This window comes from Macrosteles quadrilineatus, unplaced genomic scaffold (genome assembly GCF_028750875.1).
Source record: "Macrosteles quadrilineatus isolate MER2022 unplaced genomic scaffold, UCM_ALF_1.0 Scaffold_4__1_contigs__length_99947679, whole genome shotgun sequence".
Taxonomy (NCBI): domain Eukaryota; kingdom Metazoa; phylum Arthropoda; class Insecta; order Hemiptera; family Cicadellidae; genus Macrosteles; species Macrosteles quadrilineatus.
The window spans coordinates 88,404,003-88,425,348 of NW_026542597.1; the positions used below are offsets into that span (position 1 = coordinate 88,404,003).

Below are 21,346 nucleotides of genomic sequence, written 5' to 3' on the forward strand. Positions count from 1 at the left end.
ACTGTTTTTTTCTTTTATGAGTTTGTAAGAAGTTGTTTCCCAAAGGAAAATAAATAAAGTGGCAAATTTAGAGATCAGTTATCAAATATGTTAAATATTTTATGTCTTTTTCATGTATATCAGGAAATAATAAGAAAACAATATTTAGGTTTGATAAATAAAACATAGAATAATTTATTTAAGTAACAAAAATATACTGTGCTATCACAATAAAACAAATAAATTAAATTAATTACAACCTACAGATGTATTACTATTACTGACATTTAGCATACCGGTATTCTTATATACATTTTTTTTTTACTAAGCCACAAAATCAAACAGAATGAAGGCACAGGTTTATAACAATTGACAATATGAAAACACGTTAGATAACAATCTCATCTGCAAAACAATTTATGAAAGGGAATGCCTTTGTAATAGTATAATTCGTACCTAGGGCCAAAAATGAGGTTTTTTTAGATCAAGATTATTTTTTAAGTTCGAGACGAGGGCGAGATAAAGGAATTTATAAAGGGGATTAAACTTAATCTATGTTGTAGTATTCTGAAAATTGGTGTAAGTACTCTTCCATTACACTATTTAATGGCACCATTTTGAAAGGCACTTTTTATAACTAAACAAGCAGTCAACATTCATGTGCAATATTTTAAGAACGTTTCAAATAAAATAAAAATAGATAAACTAAAAGTAGACTACCGGTATATAATGAAAACATTTATAGAAAAAACAAAATCATATCACATATTAATTAGTTACAACACATGATCAGATCATGTACAACACAAATATAAATACTACTAATATAGGTCTACAACTAAAATTTTAAGTACAGTATGTTGTTGAGTGTCTATACACTACTATCTATATTATAACATATTGTCCATATATCTGTTGTACCACAATAATAGAAGTTGTAGACTATTTTTATTGAGCTAAAGAGAGCGCTTACCGCAAAAAGTGTTGCTAGCATAATGACTGATTACAATAGGCTATACATTTTTTGTTATTTACTGTTTGCAATGGCCATGTCATTGGTGTAAACAGCTCTAGATGGTTTTAGATCAGCTGTTTTACTGCATGTTTTACCAGTACAATGTGCCACCTTTCTCTGCATATCAGCTGTTTTTTTGTTTGTTTTTTATTTATACTGAAAAAGATGTTAGATATAGATAGACTTGTAGTAGCCAATTATTTTACGTTAACTGGTATAGTGTAATACTATCAAAACTATATTTTTCTTCTATGATAGATTATGTGACGTAATAGATTTGTGTATTAAAAGCGCAAATTTCCTCATCGCCGCTCGAGAACTGCAGATGGCCGCACCAAGCTAGAGCTGAGTGCGGCCATACATTTTGTGAGCGGCAATGACTGTGCTTGTAATAAACATAAGAATTTTCCTACCACCATATTTAACTTATAATAACACAAATTAACTATTTAGATGTATAAAATGGCATTTAGGTTAGGGTTTTTTTAAGATTATGTTATTTGCTTGGTTGTTGACTAACGTACTGGATCCGTGGCTGTGGTTGGTGTAAAAACAACTGGGAAATCAGCTGATTTAGCAGGAATTCCTGCTCTAGAGCGTAAATAAGCTATTTTGCATACTGTTTGGGGTGATCATTTCCATACAGTGGTAAGAAAAATGTCGAATAGCATACAATAAGTTGTCCTATCATTTTGGTTTATTTTTTCCCATATATTTAATTATCAACACCATACTCTTTCGGTGGATCAAATGAACTATGTTCAATTTTTTCGCTGCATCCTTAAATTGGAAATGTGTTTTCCACTTCAATCATAGTCAAATATTACCGACTACTGCTGATCCATAGTATATGTCTACTTCAACTTCTTCATTAGTTCGTTGGTCAGTTAATTAGATGTTAGTTATATCTAATAAAACATTAACCAAAGAAAGTGCAGCCATACCTCACTAGAGTGAAGTATAATCAACGATATAGCTAAGGAGACACAGCAAGTAGGAAATACAGACTCAGATTCACAGCATGATCCTCAGCAGATAGCAAAGCCTCATTGGTTTTAGATAACCAACCAAAATTCAACATCCAATAGTCGGACAACAGCGGCTCACGTTGGCAGCTTCATGAGTAGAACTTCCGAACTTCCAATGTAAGCATGTCCATAGTCATCTCGTTGATTTCGATGAACCTCTTGTTTTGTCGGCTGAAGTAGAAGATATCTCCGCTGTATATATCGAACCAGAGGGCGTGAATGTGCAAATCATGAGTCTCTAGTCGCTGTCTCAGAAATCCGTAACTCGCAATGTTCTGAAGCTGCTGAAGTGTGTTTATCTGAAACCGAATATTTTATTAGATTTTAGATTAAATTTGTACAGTATTTTAAATATTTAAAGCTAAATGAATATTTACAAAATCTGTGAAGGACTGTCCTCAGTGGCTAGCTTGAGACATGCCTCAACTGTCACTTGGAAACAAATATTCAATTTACAATGAAAATTTCATGATGAATGTAGACAATAAAATAATTGAGGATTGGTGTTGGAGAATTAAGGAGGATGGATATTTTGGACCTCAGGTTTCAAGTCCAGTGCATACCTAAATTTCTATACATCAAGCACTGGAACTATACATTACTGTAACTGCATTTTTTGTGTCGAGAATGCAGATATAAGCATGAAACCTTACTTGATGGAGAACCGATTCTTATGATAAAGTTAGGTGACAAGGAAACATGCATAAGTGGTGTCTAGCACTAGTCACTGGTGTCTAAGGCAAAGTCCAACACCACCACCTTTCCCTGTACTACAACGCTCACGGAGGAAGACCCAGTGTCCTGTGTGATTTTCTGCACAGTGCTTGAGCTCTTCATTGCTCATCACAAGTATATTTCCGGCACAACAAACTAGAGCTGAAAGCGCACAGTCGTTCCATGAGCAATTTTCCTCTATACCTACTTCTATATTTTACTTCTCTGTAGTTATTGTGAAGTCATAAAATGTTTCCATTGATGACCTCAGCTGGAAGATAAGGAGGTTGATTATTGCCTGCTAACTACAGTTGCTAAAACTTCTCTTATGATTATGCAACGTCAACAAGTGAACCTCACCTGAGATAGCTTATCCTCGATGGAAAACCGGTTCTCATGATCGATGTAGGCAACAAACTTCCGCATCGGTGACTCTCCCTGGAAGATGAGGGGTTGGTTGTGACCCGCTAACTCCAGTTGTTGGAACTTCTCCAGAGAGCTGTGAGCGTGATTACACAACCAAGCCTTCAGCGGAGAGATTCTTCTTTGGTCTTTGCTTGCATACTCCTCATCCCGTAACTTGTACAGGAGGTTCATAGCCTGTGGGTTAATAATTTGTAGAATCATAGACAAAAAATACTCACTAATGGATCATATGTGCCTTCCTTACAGATCAGCTTATTTTAAAACTAAGTTTTCTTTACATCTGCAAATATAGGATAAGCAAAAAGTAGCTTTATTTGAGGTTTAACTTCCAAAGAGTTTACCCTTGAACTTCCACCCAAGCTGTTCACCGTTTTATTTTTGGATGGCCTTTTCCACCGCATCAAGCTATAGACCAATAAACTTACTACAAGCTGTACAACAGAACTGACCAGGACGAGATTCAAACTCTCAATTTATGGTGCTGTCTCCTGACAAGAGAGAAAACTTCATAGATTGCCCTTCTATTGATCAGACCTAATACCCAGTATACTACACCATAAACAGGTCAATCAAAATCTGATGTGTAGTAGTTGAAAACTTTAAGGTTGCACACACCAAAGTGTACAGACAGATTTAAGTTGTACTATGAATATTTTTAACTGTGCGCTCAATTATGTTACTCTTGTATCCACTATCAGTTCTTGTCGCTCAAAGGACTAATTAATAAAACCACTAACGCCAACCTTGCAGTCGGAGTGGCCGCAGACGATGATGTGCCGAATGTCGTTGACGACACAACCGAGCTCCAAAGCTGCTGGCTCGTTGGTCGTGTACTCGTCCAGAAAATGGTGTGAGTTGGGGATCAGGTTTCCTGCGTTCCTCACTGAAAGTTTACAATATTTAGAAATCAAAATATTGTTGATGTACATAACTACAAATAGGTATAGCATTTAGGAATTACCTTTAAAACCATGGTTCTATATACTGGGCTCGTCCCATGAAAAGGATCACTTATCTATTTAACACCTATTTAAACAAAAAAATTGATTAATAATTTAATTAATAAAATAGCTGTAATATTACTGAGGTCTATTATTCTGTGTTTGTGTATGTTTGTGTGGACTGCGTCATGATGAAAAGTATCGTTCATAACTTGTCCTGAGAGTTATTTTCCAGCACTTGAACCATTATTCCCGTCTTTAGCTTTGCCTCGCACGTGAAATCGGGGTTTCCTGTGTTCGGCTTCCCAACACACAAAAACTTAAGCGCACGCCGGAAAATGTCACTTTTAGTCCTAGTAGGCTAATGAAATATACTGTTGTAAAACTGTACATGTTAAAATTAATTCGGAACATGAGTAGGTATATTTCTCACCAACAAACATATCTCCGACATCAGTCTCTGTGAACCTGGTGGGGATCATCCTGCTGTCCATACAGGTGAAGAATACTGCTTTTGGCTGAAAAAGTAAAAATATTTAGGTTATACAAAATATTACTAAACCCTTTCAGTGCTATGTGACGATATATATCGTTGCAAGTGTCTTTTTCCCGAAAAGTGCTAAGGAACGATATATCGTTTTTATAGCGTTTCATCCAAATAGTGTCAAGCGAAGATATATCATCTCGGCGCGACTTTTTAATCGTGTGAGTTTAAATGGGCATATCGGCTGACTCGGTTGTTGTTTCAAAACAGTGATGGTTTCTTTCGATTCCTCATACGATCGAGGTTAATATATTGTTCCTTAACACTTTTGAGGGCAAATTTTATTTTTACAGATTTTTTCACGCACTAGACATTCCCCCCCCCCCCCGTGGCAAGCCTAGCACTTTTCATACAAAATAAGTAAATTACTAGCATTTTTTTGGAAAATTCTATAGCATCGAATTAAAGGGTTAAAGAATAAATTGTTTAAGACCTTTGAGAAGGGGGAAAACTATATACTAGAACAGATCAAAATGTTTATGCCTAGAAAATAAAATAAGAAAGTACTAAAGAATATACCTTCTTTTTACTATTCGTTTTACTTACAAAAAAGTATTGTTTATTACAACATCAGAAATAAATAAGTGCACAAAAAGACATAACAAATAATAACGTCAGCAACTATAGGGAAACATTTTTAAACAAAATTAGGCTTTATTAGTTAACAGCTAAATAAAGTTTAAAATATGCAAGCAAATCTAAACTAATTACTCGTAGAATCAAAGAATTAATTAATTAGTGATTAAAATAATTGAATTGATATATTTCACAAAACTACTGTACAACAACGGCCATAGATTGGTGTTATCTTCTTAGCCATTGTTATCAATGCAGACGACAGTCTAAAATTAGAATAGCAAATCATTACGATTTAGGTACAAACATAGAGTTGTTGTTCCATGTCCCAGCGTATGGTGATTAAAAATTAATATCAATCTTTAAAATTGTACACGTTCAATAATAATCGATAAATTACAAGCCAAACGTCAAACTTATACCATTTTAAACTACTGTACAAACACTTGACAAACATATGATTAGTTTCTACTTGTTTACAGCTGACTTGTCATCCGCCATGTTTCACGTTTCACTTGTTGATTCTCTTTACAACATAAACATCTGTTTGAATATTGTAGTCTGCTATACTTGAGATAAGAAAGGCTACAGTTTTAAACAAACAAAGTTTACTTACCGTAGGGTTATTTTTCACTTCCTTGAACTGTTCCACCATTGTTTTACGATCTGTTCTTCGATATTTCATTATTCCTCGAAGGATTTTATCCATGTCTAAGCCTATTCACACACTGTTCTACTGTAAGCTGTACGAACTCGGCTAACCCTTTCCTAATCCAAGGTCCATTGCGTATAATGGCTGATAGTGAGAGTGCAAAGTGCGTACCGGCATCAATTTTAACTTATTTTGGGAGAAGAATCAATCCAAGTGGGTATGTTTATTAGACTAAGTTTAGGCTTAATTGCACATAACCTAACAAGGTCCACAACTCAAATTATAGCCCTAGGCCTACTAATGGTCAGATCAGATCTATATTTAATGAATCCAGCTATTAGAGTTGATAATGACTTGAATGGCGTAGATTAGGATTCAATCATTATGACTCTTAACTTTTTATTTACCAATCAACCCAGTTTTACTAAAGCCTGTTCAAGTAAGTTAAAGTTTGTTTTGACCAATTTCTTTGATTATCTGATTTTATAACCAAAAAATTGAGCCTTGTCATCAAGCCAGATTATTTCCATAACATTAAAACTAAGGGCAAGATAGGCCCAAATACATTTTTTTATTAAGGCGAACTTAGGACCTCATTAACTTAATTGTCCTTAAACTTAAGTTACAAACCACAGCAAACCAGTACCCACTTTTTTCTGGCAGAACCTATTTAAGCTTTTTACCATTATTACCATTACCGGTAACTTATTACCAAAGCTGCGTTGTTGACCAGCATAGCCGGATAAACTGCGTCAATTTTTAAATATAAATATCAATTTTTACAACAACGAAATAAGACTTGTATCTTTCAAAAAATTAAATGTGAAAGTTTCAAAAATAAAAATAAAAGCTTGGCGGGTGACTAAGTTACGGAGGTGATGTGCACTCTACTATTTGCCATCAAAATACTCTCTCACGGAGTAATAGGCTCTTTGAAGAAGCCTATCTCGTACAACCATGGTAAACGTTTTTTTTTTCAGAAGACTGCTGATCTCTGGGGGAGCTTGTTGAACAACTTCCAAGAAAAAGCAGGAAAACGGCGCTGTGTTCCCGTGAGGCGGAATCTAGGAATGTCAATTTTGCTTCTGCTACGTGTATTATAGCTATGAACATCTCCTGGTCTTTAGTAGCTCAATGTTCGACCTGATGTGTACAAGAGAGGAGAATATATACTGCCCAATAACAGTATGCACCTTTTAGCCTTCTAAAGATTGGCTTACAGTGTTCCAAAGGAGCGCTACATGTTATGGCTCTCAAGACAGATTATATGACACTATTGGTTTATACAAATGATCATAATACAGGTTATTACTCATGCAGATACACGTCTTACCAAGCTTTAATATCCTAAGAACTTATATAGGTGGCTTTAAGTTTTTAGATATTTTTGGATATAAAAATAGTTTGGCAGTGATAAACTTTAAGTTAATTATTCTTAAAATATTAGTTAAAACTTTATATATAATTTTTCAATTTTTCACAAACTAAGTAACTTAGGGCAGAAAATAAGCTAGCCTACATTTTTCCTGGGAGACACAAAAATGATTTGTTTAGTATCTCATGTTTAAAGCTCTGTGTCCTACGGTACCGGTACCGATCTAAAGTTAGCCTATCAATTTTTGTAGACAGAAAATTTAATCCCAAATGGACAGACCACATGTTGTGAGAATCGGCTAAAGAATACCACTGGATTTATTTTCTGAATCAGATCATAAGATACATAACTTAAATAACATGTTAAATACAGTAATATTATAGGTGGTTAAGTTAGAGAGTTAAACTGGAGTACGGTACTTAACATTAAGTAAAACTTGAAATAGTTTATGAATATTTAATTAAGTAGGCCTACACCAAATAATTGTTCATTCTATATACTCAAACAATAGTCAGATAAAAGAGGCTAATTAGGTTATTGATACTGCTACGTTGTTTTTCAGAGAGATAAGCTGACCCTTGTCGTCAGCTGTGACGTGTTATCTGCCGTACCCCTCATTGCTCAAGTGCGTCTGCTGTTGAAGTTAGTGTTTTAGAAGAAGAGTAAAACGTGTTTTCAAGAAGAATGTCACTCACAAGAATCCTCAGGTTAGGATTATGGTTTTTTGATGAGCCGAAGTAAGTTTGTTCATTCTTATAGGTACAATCACACAGCTAAAACTAACCACGACTAACAGATAAATTAATTTGCTACGATATTTTTCAATCCAAATTGCTCTAAACCTTTTGAATCTGTAGTTTCAATTAATGTTTAATGTAACTTAACAAAAATTCACTTGCTGGGGATTATTAAATAAGACTTGTTATCAAGGTTGACTTGTTATCGAGGTTGTCAATAACATGTGATAAAGGGTAAATGAAATTCAAGGGTTATTTAAAATTACACTTGTTATCAAGGGTGAATTGTTATCAAGGGTCTTCTTACTGAGGTTCCATTGTATATTGTCTTCAAACTAAGATTAAGATGCTTGATGTGCAACATTTTGTTTTGGTCAATAAAATAATATTTTCATAATGTCCTAACAACACTCTTACTCTTGTACATTGACTTACCTACTGCATATTTTGCACGATTCTACCATATTTTGATGATGTGTACCAGTGTGTGTAGACAACTAAAAATTCTTGTATGATGTTAGCATGGTAAATGATCGCCAAGCTCTAAACTACAGTGGTATTTTTAAAGACATTCTTTTTGAAAAATCAAATGATAGTAATATTTGCCTAATAATAACAACCGAATACCTATAGTTAGAACATTGTATAAGAGTACTAATCGTTGAAATAAACACTTTAAATACCAAAATCATAATTTTTCAGTCACTCAACACAGAGGGTAGGATGGAGAAGTATAGTTACCGTCGTCAAACCGACTCATCAGTCTGCAAAGGTGAAGAAGGCTCGGATAAAAAAGCTGTTGATTGCCAACCGAGGAGAGATCGCCTGTCGAGTCATGAGAACGGCTCGGCGACTCGACATTCATTCTGTAGCGGTCTATAGTGATGCAGACAAACGTGCAATGCATGTCAATATGGTATGATAAAGGGCTTTGGATATTTTTATTGTTGTAGTTAAAGTTTTAAATATAGAATTTGAAAGATACAGATTCCTTTTCCAAGTAGAGAACAGAACACACCTTCTCGTTCTGAAACCTCAGCCCTTGTCCAATATTAAAAAGTCCTATCAATACAAACATTTTGTAAACCACTGGTTCATGGCATCATTGCATAGTTTTTTGTTGGTTCGAGGGATTTGATCCCAGGCTTTCAGTAGAAAAGTTACATCCATTAAATAGTCTGGTGGTTAAGAGTTCACATTAAGTTGTTGGTTTATCTATCTGGAAAGCAATGAAGGATAGGTCTTCTAGGCAAAAAAAACTTTCTCAATTTCAAAGAACTCTTTATATACTAAAAGGCTTTTAATAGATTTAATATGATCAGTTCAATATTTTTTGTATAGTATTTGCTGTGTCTAAAATGTGTGCATTTTTTGGACTGCATAGTACAAATAAGTTACTGGTTTTTAATAAATAAAATACCTGCCTTCGTTAAAAAAACTTACCCCTCTAAGGTTATTATGGTTCAATAGATAGAACCTGTATAAAATTTTACCTCACAATATTTGATAATGTTGTTATTTTTAGTATCAGATTTATATACTTACTTACTTACTCCCATGATCATTGATACCCTAGGTGGTATTTGGCCTTGTCAAAAAGTTACCTCAATCACTCCCTGTCTTCTTGCTTTGCTCTCAATTTTTTCTAAATCTTTCTCCATCTGGTCCTCTCAGTTATTCCAGGGTTTTCCTTGGGGTCTTCTTCCCACTGGGTTGCATCCAAACTTCTTTAATACTAATACTAATTACTAATAACTGGTTCCCATCTTCCATCCTAAATGTCAGAGTATTTGTAATAGTAAGTTTTCTTCTTCGTTACTGAAATAAACACGTATCTTAATGTTACAGGCAGACTCAGCTTACAATATTGGACCTCCTCCTTCTCGGGAGAGTTACTTGTGTGCGGACAAAATCTTAGCGGTTGCTCACGACAGTGGTAAGTCAACGAATCATAATGTAAACTATATATCCTTTTCTGTTTTGGTTAATCCTGTGTCTAAGAGTCAACATAGGTTCTTCCATTTTCTCCCATCCTTCCACACACGGTTTGTTTATCCTTCTTAAATCTTTGTCCTTCACATCCGTCTTCCCATCAGTACTTCTTCTAGGTCTTCCTCATATCATTTAGGTATCTTCATCTTCTATCTCTCCACATTTCCTTTCTCCTTCCTCTAACATCTTAGTTCTTTTTCTTCTCATCCTTCTTTAGCTTACCCATCCAGTCTTTCCTTAAGTCTTCCTTATGTCAAATAGGCATCTTCAACTTCCATCCCTCTACATTTCCTTTCTCCATCCTCCATCATCCCAGTTATTTTTTTCTTCACATCCTTTTTCAGCTAATCCATCTATCTTTTCTTAAGTCTTCCTCATGTCAAAAAGGCATCTTCATCTTCTATCTCTCCACATTTCCTTTCACCTTCCTCCATCATCTCAGTTCTTTCTTCTCTACATTCATCTTCACCTCATCTGCCTTCTTCTTGTCCTTGTTTGTTTTGTTCTCAGTTTTATCCCCTTTATCATCCTCAACTTCATTTAACATATGTTCATTCCTTCATGTACATATGTTTTCTTCCTGAATTCCCCTCACATGCCCAAACCATCTGCTTGCCTTCTCTATTCTCCCTCTAGAGTTGTCCTCCATTACTCTTCTTATTATCTCTTGATTCCAAAATAATTTGTTGTTTTACACTTAATAAACTATAAATGTTATTTCCCCAACTATTTTCGCTCCGTTCCATTTGCTGTGTGTAAATAAATAAACGTCAGTCACTCTCTTTACTCTACATTCCACACTGTATGTTTTGCTAAGTATGTATATGCTTATAGCAGGTCTTGCTTTATTTATGAAAGTTTGTTGGTTCAATTGGAAAGATTAATTGACTCATGTGGCATTTATAATCCGGTTAATCAATTAATGATGAATTCTAAAATATCAATGCAAATAGTAAAACATCTGGAGCTTGGTTATTCTTTGACAAATAGTAAATGCATATACACAAAATAAAATTAGTAAACATTAATTGGTTAAAAGACAAGAAATTAATTTTGTTATAATCAGGGTTTTATCATGGTAAACAAGCCTTGAAGAAGATAAGAAATATTCTCAAGATATTATTATTTCTCTAACCCAACCATGTTATTATCTATTTTTTGTTTTTATGTTATGATTCAAAATAATCGGGCTACTATTTATCGTCTTATTAAATTGATGATGCATTTTAATTTGCTTTGTTCCATTTTTATGAAATTATTAGCCCATTTCATATACCAAAGTTAAGTTTAAGTATTTACTTTTACTGTGGGGAAGTCTAAAATAATGGAAGGAAATATTTTTTCCCATTTCAGAATTCTTATAAAATCATATAGAAGCAACAGTGAAACTAAGTAAAATAAATAATTAATTTAAACTTTACTTCAGAAACTTTAAAAGCTGAGTGGTATACAACCTGCTTTGAAAGTAAACATTTCTTTGCTCATCTCATTTCGCGAGAGCCTCATTACACCAAAATGTCCTTTGGATAGAATGTCTCTTTGAAGAATTACTCAGGAAATTCCCAAGATTTCATCGAGTAGTTTGAAGAAGATGCTTTGCAGCTGGTCCAGCATTATACTTCCTCGATAGCTTCTAAAAGCTCACCTTGACTTCTTTTAAATATAGAGTTAGAAGCCTCCCTGAGCTGAATAATAGCGTATAAGATTAATATTATTATGTGACTTATTTTTTAGTATAATGTTTTGTAACAATTGATAACAGTTATTCTGAAAAGTAGTTACACAATGAGAATGGTTTTGTAAAAATAGTTATTTTTATTATTTATCATTATTACATCTAGGGGCCGACGCTATCCACCCGGGCTACGGTTTCCTCTCGGAAAACGCAGAATTTGCCGAGCAGTGCCAGAAGGAAGGTGTGATCTTCATAGGTCCTCCTGCCTCTGCGATCCGAGACATGGGAATCAAAAGGTAACCTTCTTACTCGTCTTTTATAAAGGTCGTAGATCTTGCATATTACCCAAAAGCATAAAGAAAAAATCGACCAAGCTCCTTTTATTTTATCAAACACTAGTTGAGGGAATGATTGCAGCATGGATTAAACACTCCCTTTTAAATTTATCATACTTATGGGTATGCAGAAGACAATTTTGAGGTTAGTTTTGTCCGGTTTTGTCTAGATGGTGGGTTGTTGTTTACTATTTAATCGTCAACTTGATTCAAAACCTCTTGAAACTATTTTTATTAAATATTTAACTATCTGTGAACTATTTTTTTGTTCTTTCCAAAGAATTTATCGTAGGATTATTCAATACAGAAATAGTTTTATCGAAGAGGCATATTTTTTTGTTTTTCACCGAATAAAAGACAAAGTTGTATACAGCTTTGGAGTGGTGGACCCAAAAAATCAATTAGTATTGCAGGATTTGAACCTATGTTTTAAAAAATAGGAATTACAAGCTTTAATCATCACCCATGCCTAATTTTTTACAATGACTAAATTATAGAGAATGTGTTAGTAATTTTTAGTCTGATAATGGCTTAGCTTCTAGCTTATGGAGAAGTTTAAAAGCTTAGTGAGCATATTTATTTACTGTCTAGCACATCCAAAGCAATAATGTCGGCTGCTGGAGTGCCAGTGATTGAGGGTTACCATGGCGATGAGCAATCAGAGACGAGATTGGCCGAAGAGGCGGATAAGATTGGTTTCCCAATCATGATCAAGGCGGTTCGAGGAGGAGGTGGTAAGGTACGAAAACAGGAAGTTAAGTTCTTTATCCCTAGGGCAAAAGAGAATCTGTTGGAATCAAAGACATCAGCCGCATATGTTTTGCACTTGTTAACTTAATCCGCTGCGGTTTTTTGTAAAATATATTTTAATAATGAATACATCGTCATAATTAAATGTTTTTATGTCCATCAATCTGCTTCGTAGTGTATTTTTGGAAAAATTGAATAACTTTTTGCTTTTAATTATTAGTCATTATTTGCATCAGTATTTGATAGCAGTTAATTTATGAGCAAATAGAATAATGTAGTCTACTCAGGCAGACATTTTGGGATATATCATTCATCACAAAATTGTACTCTTAGCGAGGCAAAAGTAATGTCGATCAAATTTACTGTTTGCTCAAATTTCCTTTCTAACTTGTGTTTTATTCTATCAACTCTATTTTTGCAGGGGATGCGTATTGCCATGACTAGAGAAGAGTTTCTCTTCGCGTTGGGTTCCGCTCGGAGAGAAGCGTTGAAGGCGTTCGGTGACGATGCAGTGTTGCTGGAACGCTATGTTCGCTCACCGAGACATGTTGAAGTCCAAGTGTTCGGAGACCAGTATGGCGACTGTGTGTATTTGTTTGAACGAGACTGTAGCGTTCAGCGACGTCACCAGAAAGTCATCGAGGAAGCACCTGCGGTAGGTAGCCGTGGAAACCTCATGATCATATTAGATTTATATGGCGCTGACAGTGACTTAGCTAGGATGAGTATTGAAAGTGATTAAATGATAGCCCTGTTAAACCAAGATCAGCTGGTTTTGTAACATCTGTAACATTTGAATTGTCAAGAAGCTATTGCCATTTCTCTCAGTGCACTCATTCATTGCTGTACATAATTCAACCTTAAAATTTTCTCTATGTGATCCATGAGGATGAAAAGTCTACAACAGTTAAATCCACATCTCATGTCAGGAGATGATGAATAGTACAACAGTCACCATTATCTTACACTGAAACTCTATGAGCAACATTCTCAAACATATGGCAGAAATTTCACATTACCAATTGAACTGTAGAATTGATTATGTACACCATAGATATTTTTATTATTCAAGGTAAGCATCGATTCAAGAGGTAAATGGCAAAACTAATCAATACTAGTCTAATCTGCCCCTTGTATTCATGGCAACGTACTTTTTTGGTAACCTTCCTCTGTAACTATTGAGCAGATTGTAACGTTTGAAGTTCTGACATTGAACTTTGAGTGTCAGAAAGATTAAACTACTAATTGCACATAAATGTTATTAACTCATGTTATATTTACCTTGAAGAGCGTGATTCGCCTTCAAACATTTGAGGACTAGTACCACAAAATATTGTTAATAGATTATCTTCATTGCAATGCCTTAAATGTATTGCCCAGCAAAGCTGGCTGTCTGAAGCAATGTTTTTATTCAACCTCAACTTTTTTTAAATCTTTATACACACCAGAAAGAACTCAAATGAAAAAAAATCTAGCTAACCCATTAATTAATCCTTTACTCAACAGTTTCCTTTCTTTAATCCAATTTTTCAAAACTCCAGCCGGGAGTTTCGCCAGAGTTACGCAGACAGCTGGGTGTAGCGGCTGTAAGAGCTGCCCAGGCTGTTGGCTACGTAGGAGCTGGCACTGTAGAGTTCATCCTGGACCCTCACGATCTCAGCTTCCACTTCATGGAAATGAACACCAGACTCCAGGTGGAACACCCGGTGACGGAGATGATCACGGGAACGGACCTGGTCGAGTGGCAGATCAAGGTAGTTTTTACGAAATTGATCTATGCAAAGGACAAATCAAATATTCAAGCACCCACTGTGCACAAATCAGATTTTTGTCGAGGTTTTTTGTGGACAACTGGTTGTGACTGTTGACTAAATGTTTGCCTCGGTAGGTAGCTAGTGGCGAGAGACTACCGGTCAGACAGGAACAGTTGTCACCTCAAGGACATTCGTTTGAGGCTCGTGTCTATGCAGAGAGTCCTGATGCTAACTTTATGCCTGGCGCCGGACCTCTTCTTCACCTGTCACCCCCCACCACTGAACCATCCGTTCGCATTGAGACAGGTACTTTGACTGTGGTAGATTGTTGATTTTTTTTGGGATCTACGCCAGTGTTTTGAAGAATTGCAAGTACTTTAAGGGAAAGTAATAAGTAAAATCTCTTAAATCTTTGTGGCCTGGTAAGATTATTCCTTGCACTGAAGTCTGAAATGCCAATGAACAGAAGTTTTTTGATTTTATAGTTATCAATTTTGATAGTTTCACAGCATTTACACATGGATGATTTTAAACTAAACCTAGCTGTCCTTGATTAGCGACACTTTAGTGAGCTGGTGACTATATGGGTAGCGCAACATGCTATGAAACAAAGATAGCCATGTCAGGTATCCCGATGCACCTGCATAAATTTGATCAGTACAGTTCGTGGGAGTTGCCATTCATAAGTTGGAGATCTCAAACAGGAGTCAAAGTCACTTAGGATTGAGAGAACACCTGTTCCATTTGTACTGCTGTGCTTCACCACTTGCTTGATTATGATTCAGGTTTCTTGGAGCCCATGTGAACGGCAAATTCTAGTTTAAACCAACCAAATAAAACCTTGGTCTGTAATAAGGCTACTAAGTCTTCTCCATCCTTTCTAAACTTAACAACACACTTTACCTGTATCAATGGTTATCCTTATCTGGTTCTTTCTTTGAATAATCGCCAAGTTTTCATTTTATGAGGTAAGCTGGACTGAAGTGGCTTGAGTCTGTGTTTCAGCTTGATGTAAGAGATCTTTTTATTTCTTTTGCAAAGCTACAGTGTTACAGAATATAATACTTAATGTTTTTTTACAGGGGTTCAGCAGGGTGACGAAGTTAGCGTACACTACGACCCAATGATAGCGAAGCTGGTGGTGTGGGGCTCCGATAGACAAGCTGCCTTGGACAAGTTGAGGACGAAACTAGCTGAATATCAGGCAAGTCCAGCTTCCCTGTGTCTATCCCAGCAATCTGATCGTTGAAGGCTATTTATCTCTGTACTATGTAGTGCCAACTATTGGCAAGCGCTGAGGTTGAATGCAACAATATTTGCAGTAAAGTATATACATTTAGAATATCAGTAAAAACCAGAGGTCTCTATCTCACCCCAGTAGGACATAGTAGTTATTTGGAAATGTATAAAAAATAGTGTTGTAACATGAGGGTGAAGAAAATTGAAAATAATCACCATTTTCTTCTGGGTTAAGATATGTCTAGTTTTCACTAATGTTCTTCGACCTTTAAATTAGGTTTCACTCAATGGGGCTTTGGCTTTACGTTTAATTTTTCTTTACTGCCCCAAAAATACACTTTTAGGTCATATTTAGGTGAACAGAGTTTAGTTGTGGCATAACCCGTTTAAAAGCTATGGGGGTGTACTTTTGCCCCATGTATTGAATTTTTTTTTAACAATATTTCTCCTCTCACTTTGCAAAAATGTTGTTCCTATGCATTGTTAAATTTCAAAAGGAGTTCTGCAATTGCAAATAACCTCGTGAAGTGTATTTTTATTTAGTAATACTGAATCCAAACATAAGTTTGTTAACTAACCACCTACAAACTTGCAAGCACACAAACTTGTAAAATAACATTTTGTAAGATTTCAAGATTTCAAGCACTTTTCATCTTCTTCCCGCATTATTTATTGTATGTTCCGACCAGGTTGTAGGTTTGGACACGAATCTAGAGTTTCTGCGCAGGCTGACGTTGGAGCCGGAGTTCATCGAAGGTCGGGTTCACACAGGGTTTATAGAAGAGCACACTGAGACGCTTCTAGGCGAGCGGCCAGTACCTCAGTCTGCGGTAGTACAGGTAACTTGTAGCAGTTATAACAGGGTCTATTTTTAGCGATTGAGTCAACTCAGTGCTGGTATTTTGGGCTGAACCATAGCCATAGCTGAACAAAGGCTGGCCTCAATATTACTACAGTCACCACTGGATTATGCGGTTTCATATTTTTAGTTGTTCATTCAAATTTCATCTAAACCTTCTGCCATTCTGTTAAAAATCTATGTTGGTAACATTTAATTTCCAACCCATTAAAAACTTACCTCCACAGCATCCAGTAACCTATTTCAATGTGTTTTTTTTACAGATTTGATTGGACAGTTGTAAGCTAATAGGTATGATTTTTCCAGGCTGTTCTAGGCATTGTACTGCATGACAAGGCACAGGCATTGGCTCAAGCTGCTGAATCTAAAGACCCATTCAATCCCTTTAACACTCTCACAGGCTTCAGAGTCAATGGGCAGCTGACCAGACAAATACGGCTGCTTCATAGACAACAAGGTAATCTTATTTTAATCTTATGAATATACAAATTTAAGGTGGGGGGTGGACTATGGTAGTCCTCTCTCTCCTACCTTGGACCATAGGCCTGTGGGCTCAACACGCCCATCCGGGACGCAGGGGTGCGAGGGACTCAAAACCCCTATCCAGTGAACCCAGGGCTGTCCAGCGTACTCGGGTTCTCAGCCCTTCAGGTCTCGCACGGGTGACTCAGTACACCCATCCGGTAGAGCCCGGCCAGGAGGCCCAACTGACTTCCTAGTGCCCAACATCCTTTTTTAAGCTCATCAGATTCCTAGTGTCACGGTTCCTAGTGGTGGGGAGTTATTACGTCATTCCCTCCATCCATTTTACCCCTTTTGGAGCTTTTTCTGTCTTTATTGCCTTTTTATGACTGTTTTCCCCTTAACTTTCAAATTATCAGGAGGGTCAAAATAACTTTCTAATTCATCGTTTTCAACTTCTAAATCAAATCTGATACTGTTCTGGTTCATCCCTTTGATTTAATCAAAGTGTTCCACACCTGATGCCCATTTGGACAGAAAAATTATTATAGGATTTAACGTCACCAACATCCTCAAGATTTTTAAACAAACACCTGATGTTGCAGAGTACGAGGTGCAGGTGGTGTACGAGGCTGACAGTTACACAGTGACAGTGAAGGGGGTCGGCACAGTTCAAGTGTCTGGTCAACTAGACAGCAGCGGCTACCTGACGACGCAGCAGGACAGACAAGGCAGGTCTAGGTGTAAGATTGTCATGCAGGATGCTTATACACTCCACGTCTTCACTTTGGTTAGTAAATTGGTGTTTCGTGTAGTTAACTAACCTAACCTAACCTAAGTAGTGGTATTATGCACATAATTTTAACTATGAGGGGTGTTGGAAATAAATACTTATTCGTAGTACATAAGTCTGACTGGTAGAGCATCGGTATTCATAAGGAGTGAAAGCAACAGACTGACATTTAAAAGGTTTTCCAGTGACGATGAAAATCCAGAGAGTTTTCCTTGAATTAGGCTATCTCTAACACTACACACTTCCGACATTTTATGTTGCCAACTAATAAATATTTAGATATTGGTTATATTATTTATATTGGTGTTACTTTTAAACTTTACAAAGTTGCAAGAGTACAGTGCTGTATTTTAACTAGCTAGTGTGTTCATACAGTAGACGGCTGGAATTGATGGGGTGGTAGCATAATTTTTGGGTTCGATTCTCGTGTAAGGTTGACAATTTGTGGAATCATTGAAATTTGATATTAGCTCATCCTCAGTTTAAATTAAAAGGGATTAAAAAAGTTTAGTTGTTAATAGGCTTACTTTAGTTATAACGCCAATCACTTTTGCTCTTTGAACAGCTCAATTTTTACACTATTACTAACTTTTAATTTTAGTGTTGGCTATCACAGATATCTCTTCACCAGCACCTTTTTGTTCATTGTAATCCACTTGTCATTATTTCAGTGTTAACTTGGAACTGTTTCTGTGCAGGAAGGTGCCTATAAGTTTGTCCTACCGCAGTACGATGGTAGTGGGGCCAGGGAGGGGGGAGTGTCAGACTCCCTGGTGGCCTCTCCCATGCCTGGGGTCATAGACAAGGTGGTCGTCTGTCCAGGGGACAAGGTCAAGGCAGGAGATCCCCTGGTGGTTGTCATAGCGATGAAGATGGAGGTGAGTCTTCCTACGTCTTGTATTATAGTGTAATGAGAAAAGACCTCTCAAATACCTTTGAGGTTACCTCATAATTACTTTGGTTTGCTTCAAGGCAAGGCTCTAGGTCAGGATTTAGAATTTTAGAAAAAGGAAGATAGCAGCTGGCTTACCTTGAAGAAGTGTAGGTAGGCCAAATAGAAGATACAGAAGAGACACAGAACACACAATATTTTATCCCCTGGGGGATTTTGTCGATTGTAGAGAAAGTGGTAGTAGAGTTTACTAAACCGTGGTAGAGGTTTAGGCACCAAAAGTAGGTAAACTCTACCGATTTCTCTACACTTCTATTTGGCCTACCTACACCTTCTTCAAGGTAAGCTAGCTGCTATCCTTTGTAATTATTACTTTGGAGAATTAGCCATGGAATTAAATCTCTACCTCATTGTGTCGATTCTATGTCACTCTCCTAGGTGAACAATATCCCCGTTTCCAAACGTATTTTTGTCCAATAAAGATAAAAAAATATTTCATGAAGATCTCTCTTCTAATATTTACAAAACCAGTATTTGGGGGTTGTAGCACACTTGGCAACTCTTGCGGAAGCGAAGATGTTCCTCCCACTTCTCCATGGGGACCTTGGCACATTTGTTAACTTGGCGCGTTCGGTACTGGGACGAGATCACACAACAGGTCCCAAAAAAACACAAAGAGCTCTGTTGTTTGCCAATTTTGTGGTTTCTGCTGCTGCAAGTCTGCGCACACCTAGCAAACTGATGGTGGTTCGGCATGTCAAAACCAAAAATTCCTCCTATATTTTCCTGCTGGCAGATTCAAGAAGTTTTCCAAGAGTTGTACTTGCTCCCATAAGATAACATGTGATTTATTTTTTGCTGTAGTTGTAGAAATTATTTACTTTACAGCACCTTATTTTTCTACCTTGAGAGAGCTAAGTGCCATAATATGTCTGAGTTGAGATAATGTCCCATCTGAAACATTGATGGCCCTATTTGGGTTTTTGAGTTCCCTTGCCGTCTTTTCATTTACCTTTTTCTCCTGAATCTTTTAGCTATTTTATGATACAACAATTTGTAATTTTTTACAGCATGTGATCAAGTCACCCAAGGATGGAATCATTGAAAGGATTCTGTACCAAGCCGGGGAGAGCGTCAGCAAAAATGTTCCTCTGATTCAGTGGCAGGAATAACAATGTTGGTGAGTATAATTTTTATGTTTGAAATTTGCAAAGTATTTTTCCTCCCTTCGCAGTTAAGTATTTAAAAAGTGTATATAATTCAGTAAGCGGTATATTTCACCCTTAATGAGGAATCTTCTAGTCAAGAATAAGGATGACTGAAGATAATGATTCCCAATTCTCAAACCATTTTATTGATGCTGATGGAAGAACCTTTTTGCTTAATCCTACATTAATTTTATTAAGTTACATGTGAATCCAGGGGGAGCGAGCTGGTCTAGTGGTTAGAGCGTGGGACTCCGGTTCCTGGGGTCCCAGGTTCAAATCCTGCCAAATCACCAATGGATTTTATCCGAGTGATAATGCCGTAACTCCTAGGCCTAGCCTGCAGTAATGTGAAAAACAATTCCGGGCTCGTGCCTAGTGCCTAGGAAAAAAACCATGTGAATCTTAAGTCAATTTTAGAAATTAATTAAAAATGTTTCATTAAACGCTTAAATCGTAATTTTTATTTTTTTACAGATAACAAATGGACGTGGTGAGAAATCTACAGGGATATATTGTTAAGTTTTATCCTTTTTTTTTACTTTTTGTTACTATTTTTAATTGCTGTGCTGTTTATTGTGCCATATTTTTAGTCTATTTCTCAAATATTTACAGCCGAGTTAAAAATAGGCTAAGTTACTTAAATACTTCGTTACTTTTTACAGGTCTCATTTTAGCGTAGCTTGAAATGTATTATTCTTGTTATTTTACGTTACTTATTATAATTGTAAATGTAAGTTTTAGTAGCCTAGTATTGTTTTATAACAGTTTCCTGTACATTTTAGTGATATGTAAATGTGATATTAATCTGTATGGTGATATGTAATATTTAAGGTTCCTCAGTGACTTGTTTTGTACTGCAAAGACTTATCTTACCCATACTTATTTACAATTGTTGGGATTTTATAGTTTTGTAATGAATATACAGATTTTCCATTAAAATTGTTTTTGTTACATGACTGTGACTTTTAACTCCTCTGGAACCTGAGTCTAATAGTGAACTTACAGTGGTGAGGGTTGAAAGTCTGCACTGGATGCGGGAACGTAGCCTAGATGATTAGCACAAAAAATAGCACTCCTGATGTTTCACAGTGAGAACTGGTTCACCCATCTTATAAAAAACCCCGCTACTGTCCCCGAATGTTATTTTTACTGGGGCTGTTTTATTTGTGCAACAAAATTACTGTGCTTAAAAACCCGTTACAAAATAGACAATACCATTATAACTTTTAATAATTAAACTAAGTTTCAAAGGCATCATTTATATGTCTTTAAAAGACCACAACCTTATTAATTTTTACTTATTAAGTTCTTACTTGATTCCACATTGTAGTGGCAATTTAGTACTCTTGATTCTTATTTTTTTATAGTTAAATCTCATACTCGTAAGTAAAAACAAATTA

The 21,346-nt window shown here is 36.1% G+C and overlaps 2 protein-coding genes across 6 annotated transcripts; one reads left to right on the forward strand and one right to left on the reverse strand.

The window, feature by feature from the left end:
- Window positions 1-202: 202 nt before the first annotated feature.
- LOC128991979 (beta carbonic anhydrase 1) lies at window positions 203-6,119 on the reverse strand. Its single transcript, XM_054415297.1, has 5 exons — window positions 5,840-6,119; window positions 4,537-4,621; window positions 3,906-4,045; window positions 3,097-3,336; window positions 203-2,321 (listed from the first exon to the last, which is right to left on the reverse strand). The coding sequence occupies exons 1-5, from the start codon at window positions 5,930-5,932 to the stop codon at window positions 2,112-2,114; spliced, it is 768 nt and encodes a 255-aa protein (XP_054271272.1). The 5' UTR covers window positions 5,933-6,119; the 3' UTR covers window positions 203-2,111.
- Window positions 5,799-20,902, forward strand: LOC128991977 (methylcrotonoyl-CoA carboxylase subunit alpha, mitochondrial). 5 transcript variants are annotated; one of them, XM_054415292.1, is made up of 17 exons: window positions 5,799-6,092; window positions 6,856-7,060; window positions 7,813-7,987; window positions 8,690-8,903; window positions 9,836-9,923; window positions 11,821-11,950; window positions 12,581-12,728; window positions 13,161-13,394; window positions 14,281-14,493; window positions 14,628-14,799; window positions 15,576-15,697; window positions 16,422-16,571; window positions 16,898-17,048; window positions 17,659-17,843; window positions 18,545-18,724; window positions 19,809-19,918; window positions 20,421-20,902. In XM_054415292.1, exons 3-16 carry the CDS (start codon window positions 7,935-7,937, stop codon window positions 19,908-19,910), a joined length of 2,142 nt encoding a protein of 713 aa, XP_054271267.1. In that variant the 5' UTR covers window positions 5,799-6,092; window positions 6,856-7,060; window positions 7,813-7,934; the 3' UTR covers window positions 19,911-19,918; window positions 20,421-20,902. The 5 variants fall into 5 exon arrangements, with proteins under 5 accessions (XP_054271267.1, XP_054271266.1, XP_054271270.1 ...); XM_054415291.1 differs by lacking the exon at window positions 6,856-7,060; XM_054415295.1 differs by lacking the exon at window positions 6,856-7,060 and having other exon boundaries at window positions 7,813-7,957.
- The last annotated feature ends 444 nt before the right edge of the window (window positions 20,903-21,346 follow it).

Bases quoted from the DNA above. Each gene is read 5' to 3' on its own strand.
- LOC128991979 (XM_054415297.1), bottom strand. From the start codon at position 5,932: ATGGATAAAATCCTTCGAGGAATAATGAAATATCGAAGAACAGATCGT. The intron at 4,622-5,839 runs GTAAGTAAACTT...TTACTTTTTCAG, and splicing joins AAGTGAAAAATAACCCTACG to CCAAAAGCAGTATTCTTCAC. The intron at 2,322-3,096 runs GTGAGGTTCACT...ATTCGGTTTCAG, and splicing joins TCGAGGATAAGCTATCTCAG to ATAAACACACTTCAGCAGCT.
- LOC128991977 (XM_054415292.1), top strand. From the start codon at position 7,935: ATGTCACTCACAAGAATCCTCAGGTTAGGATTATGGTTTTTTGATGAG. The intron at 11,951-12,580 runs GTAACCTTCTTA...TTTACTGTCTAG, and splicing joins CGAGACATGGGAATCAAAAG to CACATCCAAAGCAATAATGT. The intron at 14,800-15,575 runs GTACTTTGACTG...GTTTTTTTACAG, and splicing joins ATCCGTTCGCATTGAGACAG to GGGTTCAGCAGGGTGACGAA.